Source organism: Epargyreus clarus, unplaced genomic scaffold (genome assembly GCF_041222505.1).
Source record: "Epargyreus clarus isolate Ecla_fem2 unplaced genomic scaffold, WU_Ecla_fem_2.2 ptg000004l, whole genome shotgun sequence".
Lineage (NCBI taxonomy): Eukaryota > Metazoa > Arthropoda > Insecta > Lepidoptera > Hesperiidae > Epargyreus > Epargyreus clarus.
In genome coordinates this window covers 11,063,950-11,076,723 of record NW_027332212.1, presented here as the reverse complement: position 1 = coordinate 11,076,723, position 12,774 = coordinate 11,063,950, and the positions used below count along the sequence as shown (strand labels likewise).

General features: G+C 31.8%; 1 protein-coding gene across 2 annotated transcripts in view; it reads left to right on the top strand.

The window, feature by feature from the left end:
- LOC140757540 (glutathione hydrolase 1 proenzyme) overlaps positions 1 to 12,774 on the top strand; it is a 46,843-nt gene that overhangs the window by 809 nt on the left and 33,260 nt on the right. The window contains exon 1 of one of the 2 annotated variants that reach the window (XM_073093295.1): positions 11,344 to 11,570. The exons of the other annotated variant lie outside the window; for it this stretch is intronic. Within the exon in view, the coding sequence (XP_072949396.1) occupies positions 11,549 to 11,570 (22 nt within the window). The 5' untranslated portion in view covers positions 11,344 to 11,548. Of the gene's footprint in view, positions 1 to 11,343; positions 11,571 to 12,774 lie in introns of those variants that run through there. 2 annotated transcript variants of the gene reach the window in all.

Sequence of the window (12,774 nt, the reverse complement as noted above, 5' to 3'; positions counted from 1 at the left end):
ATCTTAAATATAAAAATATATAAAATAATGTTTTTTTTTCTTTAAAAATTGTAGGTATTAGTGTTTACTATGTTTTGTAATTTATAAATAAATGAATGTCATTATTTAAGGCTAAAAAACAAAAGAAATCTATAAGTTACGAGTACATGTACTTATAATTATCTAAGATCGACCGGTTTGACTCATATTAAATTTAACCTTGAATTTTTTCTCACCATCATCGTTGATCAGAATGTATTGTATAACAAATAATGATCATGCAAATTTTTGTACCTACAGGCAATGTGGATAAGGCTTTTTAGACCATATTGCAATTAGTTTCTGTTAACTTAGATGTTTTAAAGCATAAGGAAAATCATAATTTTAAATATACCTAAAGCAACCTATTTTGACTTTGAAAGCACAAATTCAACTTCATATTTTTCCTTTACGATACTTAAGAAATTGTTTATAAAATTTTTGGATGACGAAAATGACTGTGATAGCGGTTGAAACTCAGCCTCATTCGATTCGGTAGAAAAACTTCGTAAAAACCCACACGCCTGTGAGTTCTTTAACAAAAAAGTTCTCAAAGGTGTATGATGTATAAGGATTCGTACTAGTCCAGCGCGATGGACCACACCTAAAACCCTCTCATACTGCGAGACCCGTGACCAGCAGCGAGTTAGTACCTACCTAAATACAGACCTTCAAAATAATACCTGTAATGTATTCTCCGGTTAAGAATATCCGATTCCAACGAATCAAATCTGTTGGAACAATAGGCTGATTCTGAAGTATTCGTAAACAATACACATGTATAACATTCCAGACAGATTTCGAGGAAAATTAGCGACAGTACTCTTCTCTGTAATGTATCTTCTGTATGTGTAATAGGAAATTATGTTCCTGTTAAATTGTTTGACTTTACTGTAGCGTTTCATATAGCTTAGCCGTTTCATATAAAATTGGTTAGATTAGATTAGACGACATACAGTTGTTTTATTTCCTTCAGTTGGCTATTCGTAAAAATTGTTAGAAAATCTAATGACATTAATTTTCGGCCTCCTAACTCCTTTCAGCGATTTATGGGCTTCTTTTGTTTTTTTTTTTTTACCTTTTGAACTTCCAAAATTCCCCCTATATTCACATGTACGTGACTTGGTTTCCCAGGTCATGTACTTGTGAATATAGGGGGAATTTCTACGTAATATTATTTGTTTTCCATCCATACCAAGAATTCGATTCCTACAATGATATTTTGATTTCCTTATAATAAATCATGTCATACTTCTGTGTACTGTTGGTAACTAAAAAGCTGGTAACTTTACGTTGCAAATTTGACCGTTTGCAAATATATACATTTAGATCTGCAAAAATGCACCAATGGGATTATATTTATTTTTTAAAAATTTGCCTTAAATGTACTTATTTGTTTCTTAAATGTAAATGTTCTTAAGTGTAATTCGATGACTAGTATAAATATAAGAATGGTGAATGGAGATCTCTAGTGCATGATTATGACATTCATATCGTTGTTTCCTTGTATTTGTTAAAGACCGCGTTTAGTGCCGAGAATGCTTAGTTTAGTTATAAATGCACTAATGACAAACACTTCAGTGAATGAAACATTAATTACATAGAAATCTTCCGAGAACTGAACTAAATGTGGTTAATGAATAGCTATAAATTTCGAAAATTCCATAACTGGGTAATTCCACGGTATAGATTTTACTCTGCAATTATTCATCCTACTATATTATCATAACTTGGTATGAAATTTGGTCTCTCACGGGGTCCGAAATTCAAATATTAAGCACGAACCCCTGAATTTTGTAAATTATGTGTTAATTACAAAATAATTATTACATGCTTAAGCGGTAAAGGAAAATATCGGGAAAGAATCTATATGCCTGAGAGTTTTCGACATGAAGATATTTTCGAAAGTAGACAAATCGCCATTAGTAGATATAAAAATCATTTCAATTAGGTTAAAACTTAGAAGCATATTTAATAGATTTTTTTTTTAGATTGGAAGGTACGTCAATTTCAATTTCAGAAGAATTTCCTTCTATTAGTGATCCGTAAAATTATTGTGACTTCTATTAAATAAATAATAATTATGAAAAAATATGATTTTAGTTGAACCTTCAAAAATCTGACTATATAGTGCAGTACGCTTTTATTGAATTAAGTTCATCTTATTCAACATCTTTTTGAAAAGGTAATTAGTGGCAGAATAAGAATATTCGGTAATCCAGAGTAGTGAACCTAAAAGTAAAATTGAAACAATACTGAATGCCTTTAATGAACTCCAATAATCATTCTTACATGAATGAATCGTTAAGTAACTGTTACGCAACGTCATAATGTACGATACGAGTATTATGCGTTGACCGCATACGATTGCTTATCAAATCGCTCAAATATGCATTAATACAATATCTAAATATATATAACTCAAAGGTGACTGACTGAAATAGTGATCTATCAACCCACAGCCCAAACCACTGGACGGATCGGGCTGAGATTTGGCATGCAGGTAGATGTTATGACGTAGGCATCCGCTAAGAAAGGATTTTTATCAATTCTACTCCTAAGGGGATAAAATAGGGGATGAAAATATTACTTCGTAACGCGAGCGAAGCCGCGGGCAAAAGCTCGTTAAATATAAAATGATAAGAAATTGAAAATGAAATTGATTCGCGTGGTTCTTACCTAGTCATTAAAATTCGACCATAATTTGAGACAGAGAAGATTTTCCATGTTTACATTTTTTTATTCAATCATTATAATAATAAGGCAATTGTCACCATACAAAAAAGACGGTTGACGAAAAAGTACTGTTCTGACTATACCTATTTAGTTTTCAACTTATAACCAATATTTTTTCTTTACTCGTATATCTAACTATCTATTTATTCTTTATATCTAACATCGCATGCTACAATTGATTAACTGCCCGTTGTGGAGAAATAACTTCTAATTTACTTTGAGTCATACAAATATGTATTTAAAATGTTATAGAAACAAATCCTTTTTAGTATGTACAACGCCATCTATTATCGCACTGATGAAATAATGTAGCGAGCGGTAATTCTACTTGTACCTCAAAACTTACCTGAGCGAGAAATCTATTGTAGGTAGGTAGGAGGTAGTAAGAATCTAACCCAATAAGTTTTTTTTGTATTATATAGGAGTAGCAGACGAGCATGCAGTCGACGATGGTAAGTGGCTACTGGCGCCCATGGACATCTGTAATCAACCCCAGATAGGCTTAGATATTCCTACCTGTGGTCGGCCACAGATGCGCCGCTACCCCTGAGGACTAAGCTGGAACGCCTCGGAAAAGTATGTCTCCCTTACCACACTCTTCAAACCAGAACACAGCAGCGTTTAACACTGCTGTTATAAGGCAGAAATAGGTATGGCGGCGTGTGTACCTCCTTCAAAAACAACTACATTCGAAAAATATAACATTTCTTGCAAACCAAACCGCACTATTTCATATTAGGTACATTCTCTAACTCAAGGAACATCATATTAGCCACCTAATGGACTTTGATTGAATGTTTCCTGACTTCACGATTAAAGCTAGTGCATTAGAGATCATAATATGTCTCATCTTGGATATTATTATAGTCTGGTGCGGTTCTATCCACATTTAAGAATAAAATAAAATTTTAAAAATACAAGTCTTGCCATCAAAAAATTCATGTGTAACCGTCTCATAAGTACCACTGATTGTTTCGTAATTGTTGAAATATAATAAATAAGATCATTAGTATTTTGAAAATGGCGGTGACTCTACATGTTTATTTGACTAATTAATGTTATACACGACGAGGCATTCCACAACTGTAACCTCAGGGGTAGCGGCGCATCTGTGGCCGGCCTTAGAAATATCTAATCCTATCTGGGGTTGATTACAAATGTCCATGAGCATGTAGTTGAGATGCGCCTGCGCCTCCTTCAGCGCTGCAAATCCCCATACGTGACACTGAAGTGACGTCATCTACGTTACGTTAAACGGTTACGTTACTTACGTAACAAGATTTGTGTTTGTAAATTATGGTGTGCGCTAAACTGTCACATGCTTCATCGTTATATTATATATAAATCACGTGACAGTGTGTACGTAGACGCTGATATTAACCGCTCAACTGACATCAAAGATTTTTTGTGTGCTTTTGGTTGCGTGGTTGGTTTCAGTTTAAATGATAAGATACTTTTGGAAATGGACGTATCTATACCTTTGTAAGGAGAAGGGCCTAGATGGGATTAAAGGTCGTCTATGAAAATTGTTTATAGAAAAAAAACACCAAAGTAAGATTTACCTCTGGTAAATCTCGGATCCTCCTGTTTGTAGCATTTTTTTCTATAGAACTCTTGTTCTAACGCCCGTGCGATTCCATTCTCGAGATTAAAAAACAATGAAATCTGGCCGAGGACATCAGCACCCTACCATTTTTATAAGTTCATATATGCTTATATATGAGATCACATCTCAATACCTTATATAATGATCTTCGCAGATCTACTTATCCTGGCAGCTATCACAGAATATTTATTTATGTATACATATAAGCTAGATATAAGCTTATAAAGAAATAAGGGTATAATAAATAAGATTACGCGAAGATCCCTAATATCTTGTAAACCTTTTATTTTGGCGTATAATAAATATGATTTACGCGCGTATTTGTAATACCTGGTAAACTCTTCATTTTATATTTGACACAGAAGGTACTTTTATACCTACATCAGTGTACCTGTATATCATGTATATGTATCACGCGATATTTAATATAAAAATGTAGATATTTTTTAACGTTGATGATGAAAGATTTTTCTAAAAGAGAATATTTCGGATCCTTATAATGTAGCAAATATTATGTAAGGGTACAAATAAAGTTTAATGCTTGCTTGGCTCCTGAAAATTCAGGCTTCAAGCTTCATATGCAACGAAGTTACAGGGGGTCAAAAATGGGCCGAATTGCTTCGAGAAAAGAATGCTACGGCCGTGCCGCTATTTTTGGCTTTGGCTCGACTTGGCGGAGGCACTGCCGTGCCTCCAGATGTAGAGAATATATCTGTAATATCTACACAAAATTGATTTGTATATTGTGTAGATGTTACAAAAATATATTATATACTAGCTGACCCGGCGAACGTAGTGTTGCCATATAAATAAAAAAATGTTTATGATGAGCAACCCTTATCACTTAGGGGTATGAAAAATAGATAGTAGCCGATTCTCAGACAACTGCATATGCATATAAAATTTGGTGAAAATCGGTAAAGCCGTTTTGGAGGAGTACGGTGACTAACATTGTGACACGAGAATTTTATATATAAGATTAATTGTACTTCACTGCATAGTCTCTTCAATGATAATGTTGACATGTAGTACACCGCCAGTCGCCAGCCTTGTGTCACGTATATTCAGAGCTAAAAACCTCGAATTCAAATAATTTAAAACAATATCCAACCTACTTATAGCGCCCCCTACCGGTAAATGTCATTATCGTTTTTCGTGCAGCCTGTGTACATTTATGATTTTTCAAAATAAGAAATAAAATAAGTAATTTATAGTAAAAATTGTTAATTTATAACAAATATTTCAATTAATAATTTATAAAAGACGTAGGTGTGATATATTGTGCAGAAAAGTTACAATGGAAAATAAAGAATTTTGACGAAATTATTCTGAAGACTTGTACTAGGCGGCCATTACGAATGCCGTCGCAAATTGAAAATGTATTATTTTCAATTAAAGATAAGATGATAATCTTATATATTAATGAGGAATGACAAGGTAAATTTTTACATATATATTTTTCCAAGCAAAGGATTTTTAGATTACCATATTGTTCTGTAGCAAGGAATTTGGCGTCTTATGTTCATTAACTAAGCTTGTCACCTATTTAGGTGATCTCGCTATTTAAATCCTATTTAATCTATTTAAATATTTAATCTATTTAAATCCTTATATAAATCTCGCTTATATAAAGCTATGAACATAGAAATAGGGTGCTATTTAGCCCCGTGCATGGGTACTAACCCGTTTATACTGAGTATTTACTCACATAAAAGAATCTACTATTGAGTAGAATATACCTAATGGGTATTCACCCGTTCAAATAAGGTTATGACCCTTACATTTAGGATATTTACCTACATTACAAGAAATAGGGTGCTATTTAGCCCCGTTCATGGGACTAACCTGTTTATATTGAGTATTTACTCACATAAAATAATCTACTATTGAGTAGAATATACCTAATGGATATTCATCCGTTCAAATAAGGGACCCTTACATATTGGATATTCACCTATATAACAACTATAACAAGATACTACTATTAAGTAGACGGATACAACAGATATTCACCCATTCTAATAGGGTATTATGTCCTTTACATTGGGTAAATAACCTATATAACAAAATACTAATAATCAGTAGATAGACACAACTATTACCATCGAGTGGATGTAATGATTTTAATGAAAGAACATTTTATTGAAGAATCATTCAGATTATAATTCAGATACAGGATATAGAGATGACAATTTATATCCTATTGTAATACTCTAGAAGAACCTAAATTTGGTTTAACAATTCATAAGAATTTGGTATCTAGGTAGATCAGCATATTAAAGAGTAATTTACTAAAGGAACTATCTATCTATCTAGATGGTGATAGATAGACTAAAGGAAAAAATAGTTTAAAGGAAGAACACTAGCCTCTAGGAAACTGTGGGACGGATAACACATGATTAGACTTTGCACAAGTCGCAGTTACTATTGTAGCTGTAAAGAGTCAAAAGCCATGCCACATCAGGCGAATGCTTACTGCTCTCGAGCATTTGACATGATTGTTTCTTAATAATTTTAAATTATTTGCCTTTATAAAGATAATTTGCTATCAATTATCTTATTACTGGTGCTGGTCATTTATTATGTATAATAAATAATAAGGAGAAATTTTATAGTACAAGTACTGGAACAAATGATCGGCAAAATGGTTTAAGAAACAATGATTGTTCAATTCATATATATATATAGTACAATATTTTATAATAACAAATATAACGAAGATATTTACACTTCATCCTATGATAAACTTCATCCAAAAGTTTGAGATACTCATACCAAATAGGGTCAATATCTGACTTACAACAAGCCTCATGCACAAATACCTGTGTCACAGAAAGGCTTGATCGAAGTTTCCTTTGGAATAAATCTTCAATCACAACAGATTTTTAGGTGAGTGGTTAATAATGTGGTCGATTATAATTATAATTTTAAAGACCAGTTGTAACAAATAACTATTGACCCAAGCTTTGCAAGTGGTTAGCTTTAAGAGTCTATTTGTATAAACTTAAACTCATTATTCTCAAGGAATGAAGATTTTTTCAAAATATACTCGGTATGTGTGTAGAAAGACTTCTCACATCAGTGGTAACATATTGTTTACTCTTAACCAATTTTTTACAATATTTTTACTTTACCAACACCTGATGATGGTGATGTTGGTTTATATTGAATATCTTGGTCTTAATCTTGAGCTTTAAATAAAGCCTGGCATTCCACTCACTACTTACTATTGTTTTCAAGGAAGCATATTTGGATACTAATTCATGATTACCTTAAACAGTGTTTACATGTCTATGGTTAAATGGAAATTCTATGCATTTCAAGTTCTTTCCTTTGGTTTGAGCAGAACACTATATTTATGTTTTTACTAACCTTTTAAAAGATACAAGACCATACATAACTGATTAAGATCTAGGGACATTGTGTCAGTTATATATTTATATAACATAGTTCCTATTTGAAATGTCATAATAATGGACAAGGAACAATAACGACACTTAGTAATTTAGGATCATAGACATAATAAGCTATATCATTCTTTAGGATTTATTGGTTATTTAAAAGATAGTTTGATAATTGGAAATAATACAACTGTTAAGGTTGTATTATACAAGCAATAAATAAATAAAAAATCAAATTGCTTTACCATTAGATAAAAGATTAAAAATCAACACAAGGGTGAAATAAAAAGAAAAAAAAAAAAAAAAAAAAAATATATATATAATAATAATATTAAAAAATAAAAATTATAATAAATGCAAAGATATGTATATATATATAACAATTTTAATAATGTTTATCAAGATACTATCCCTCTTACAGATAGATATAATTACAGGTGGTAGTTGTCATATTATTTTTATTATCGGGACACAATCAGTTATGTAACATATGGTCATTATTCTCGGTATTTTTGTTATTTGATTTAAATAACAAATCCGATCAACTATTTTAAAGTTAAATGCAGCGTTACTTGTGCTTAAAGATATTTTTTCAATAATCATCTTCAACACTGTGAAACCCTAATACGTGTAGGCAACTCCACAGTTATTTCATATAGATACAGCATGGTGTTTAATACCCACATTTAACCGTAATATCAAGGCACATATTGGATTTATTGAATACCCAAAAAATGTATTTATTTCCATAATACATTCAATAATTTCAGAATGAATTTGCTATCACTAAATCAAGATTATATATTGCGAATTAACACTTTGAAGGTTTTTAAATAGATTTATTTACTAGGAAACCTACAAGAAGTATGACTTACATGTCATGACTAAGGTTATACTATTTAAATGGAAATATTCATTTTATTTCTAATAAAATAATTGTTGTTAAAGATTATCTCTGAACGGTTGGGGAGTTTGTGGTAGTACCAGACTGGTCCAGATAGTCCTAAAAAATAGTATTAAAAAAAAAAAAAAAAAAATTAATAAACCTTTCATTTTGGAAGGGTTGCATTTTGGGTCTCATATGAATTTAAAAAAAAAAAAAAAAAAAAAAGATCTAAATCCAATTGTTTTTCGTCAGCGCTTTACCCTGTATGTTACTCGCTTCCTCGAGGAGCGTTTCGTTTCTATACACGAATCTCAAGATTTTGTTGCTCTACAAGCAATGTTAGACGCAATAATGAAAACGTGATGCTGGTGCTTATAATATTTTGGCCTAAACAGTGTAAGTAACTAGATCTATCTGTAGACTGGTTACAATATTCTTTTCATTTTGATATATATATATATCTAGAATTATTTTTGTTCTTAAAATGCATATTTAGGTTTTCTATCCTCCATATCCCAAGTATGCTATTACTTGGGATAGTTACATCTGATGTATAAATATTTTTAGCGAGTTAGTGTAAAATATTATATATTATTTAGTGGAGATGAAGAAAAAATACTATTTACTTTTTTTGGTTATTGTAATTACTCATATAGTAAAAAAAAAAGAAAAAAAAAAAACAGTAATAATATATAAGTAATATATAAAAACAATAGATATCGTATATATTATGACGTTCACTTGGTGTAAGCCCGTGAATGCCATTATTACTACCGATTCGCCTACATCTGAGTCGAGACTTCTAAAAAGTATACATAAACATAATAATAACATTATTGTATATTAACCAAATTGCTTGTCGGAAGATATTGTATATTAAATTGCCACATGAATTTAAACCTTACTATAACCAGTGTTCAAACAATCTAGTATTACCATTATTTCATAGTAATCATAGTATTTGTCCAGCACATCCTTAATAAAATTACCTAGATAGGCCTAGTAACACTTGAGAGTTGCAAGAATAAGTTTATTTCTTTTATGTAATCTTATAATACAGTGACCTTCCAGACGACAGTTTCTAGATTTTATCAACCACGGAAGATGATGGCATTGATATATCATTTTTTACAATACATACCATTAGAGAGCACGCATTACCACGCTGCTACGCTGACGTCTAAACATATGAGTGTCAGTTAAGACCCTCTTAGAAGGATAGCTGAATGGATCAGATCTAAGTTCAATTTTGTAGTAGAGACGTTACATCAAACGTATACTTGATAACTGTAATTAATATTTAAATAGATATATTAAATTAGGAATTTTAAAAAATAGTAGGATTTTTAAAATGTTTTTGTATTTTGTTTAATATGCTCGTTATTTTACAAATCTCTAAACATCTACATGTCAACATTATCATTGAAGAGACTATGCAGTGAAGTACAATTAGAAATTAAACGAACTTACCTAAGTGAAGTTCCATTTCAATTGTACGAACTGCATAGTCTCGAAATGATATTATAACCCACCCACCCATACTTATATACGATAAGTATTACCCATAATATCATCTATGTTGTAAAATAATCGAGCTAATGAACTTACATCTTGACCCCAGGATCTCTAAACTTAATGACATTTACCGGTAGGGGGCGCTATAAGTAGGTTGGATATTGTTTTAAATTATTTGAATTCGAGGTTTTTAGCTCTGAATATACGTGACACAAGGCTGGCGACTGGCGGTGTACTACATGTCAACATTATCATTTCGAGACTATGCAGTTCGTACAATTGAAATGGAACTTCACTTAGGTAAGTTCGTTTAATTTCTAATTCTACGTACCAATATCATACAAATTACGTATAATCATTAGACTACAGTATAACCCATCTTCTATATAAGTCATTTAACTTCAGTTAAACTGCCAGCACGTTTGTTGCTTATTTTGTAAAAAATGTTAACCTTGTGTACTGCAAGATTTTACTCACTTTAACCTGTGGTAATACTACAATTTAAACTTTTAAACAGAATTATTCCTAATGTGATGCACGGCAGGATCTAATTTTATGCGTGGGACAACTAGAGTCTACTTGACCAGGACCACGAATGTTAATGATAATTCACTTAATTTGAAAATTTAATTTTTATTTATACCGGTACTATGTCTAGTATCCAGACAGAGAAGGATCTCAAAATCAATATCGTTCATTGCAAGGTTTCTCAAAGTGGCACAGGGGTTCTAGGGTACGCCAGTTAATCGCAGGAAGTACGCGCAATTTCGTATCCGCGGCGCTTAGCGGTTTCTAAATTTGCATTGAAATAAAATAAAATTGATTTAACCTGGTAAAATGCCCACTCAAAATATGAATAACAATACCCCCTACGTATCAATTATTTGACAGTGACTTCCTTTTATGTTTAAATTTTTTTATTTATTTTTTTATTGAAAAACCTTATATTTTTTTTTGTATCTAGCTCGTTCTTTAAAGGGCGAACCCTTATTATAACTGCGAACAGTTATTTTAAAAATTAAATAGAGACAAGTTAGGGATAAGTTTGGGACTTACAAGTTTGAGAAACACTGCTCTACCAAATATAATCAAAAGTGGCGCAATTAGACGTCAACAAAAATGGCATCTTATGAGGCTAGATTTAAACCAAAAGTGATAGTTCAGTTTTGTTTTCTAAACATTTTTTTGTGTCAACTTACACATGTCGCGTAGTATTTCGCCACAATGTGCAAAATAATGCCGATGGTGCATTAAAACATGCGTTGACTTCTATTATGTGGAACAATAATAGGAATGTTACTATTGTGTTCAATCAGAATGAGTCGTGGCTTGTGACTGTAGTTAAATATTGACATAACAAAAACGTAAAATTTAAACACGTGTGATATGGCGGCTTTATTGGACGCGGGTATGTGTTATAACTATTAGCATATAGACAAAACTTTGTCTGTTTTCGTAACATACGAGTATCTTTTAATGTGATCAAAGTAACAAAATAACATGCTGTACACCTGAAGGTAATTGCCACTGGTGCCTATGAAGATCTGTAACCAACTCCATGTAGAACAATAAGGACTAAGCCGATCGCCTCATAAGGAGACCAATCGCGATACATATTCTGCCACCAAAATGCAATCACTGCTTCACGCGAGTAATAAATATAGCGTTAGTAACTCCAACCAGATTCGAGTAGTCCGACCAGAGTTGTACCAAACTTTCAAAACGCCTAAAATTATATATTATTGAAACAACACATGAATATTTTACATAAATAATAATATAAATTAGTGGGCAAAATAATGCCATTATTTTTTAAATTTCAAAGACGTGAAGGACAGAAAGATAATCAAGTTGAAAATTGTTAGAATTCCATAATATATATTTAATAGTTTGATGGGTGCAGTTTAATCTATGTGGCCTTCTAAACGTAGGTATATAACTTCATGTTATTCATGTTTACGTATTTCTCGGATAGTAACAATAGGATTTAAATGATGATTTTAATATTATAATTACATATTTTATTACACGACCCGCGTGGCGAAGCGGTCACCATACCGGTCTGACACGGAGAAGGTTCGATCCCCGGCCAGACAGATATCTAAATTATTAATTTATATTTATGTTTCTGGGTCTAGGTGTTTGTGTATTTGTCTATGGGTGTGTCCATGGCACCCACGACACAGGGAATCCTACTGTGGGGCTGTGAGTGTAGAAAGCGTTTATTATTTTTTTTATTTTAAAAGACCTCACTCATTCCATGTAACAAAACGTCCTTGCAATGAAGTTTGCATTTTGCAGTAACCTAATTCAATATATATTATATGTATTGTATAAAACGATATATTATCTTATTTGATCAAAATTACACGCTTTCTATCTTTCCCACTGATTACTTACTCTCATCGCCTAAACTGAGAAGGGCAGTAGAAAAAACAAATAACCCTTATTTGTGTTGTTTTCATAATTGGCCATATATACAATATTAATTATTTCATTAATAGTTCCCTATGTAGTAGTTATTTATATATCATTCTCTATCATATTCGAGATTTTGTCATCTATTGATTATTTCTTATGCGTTTGCTAGTACTTCTTTAAGTGTGTGTTAT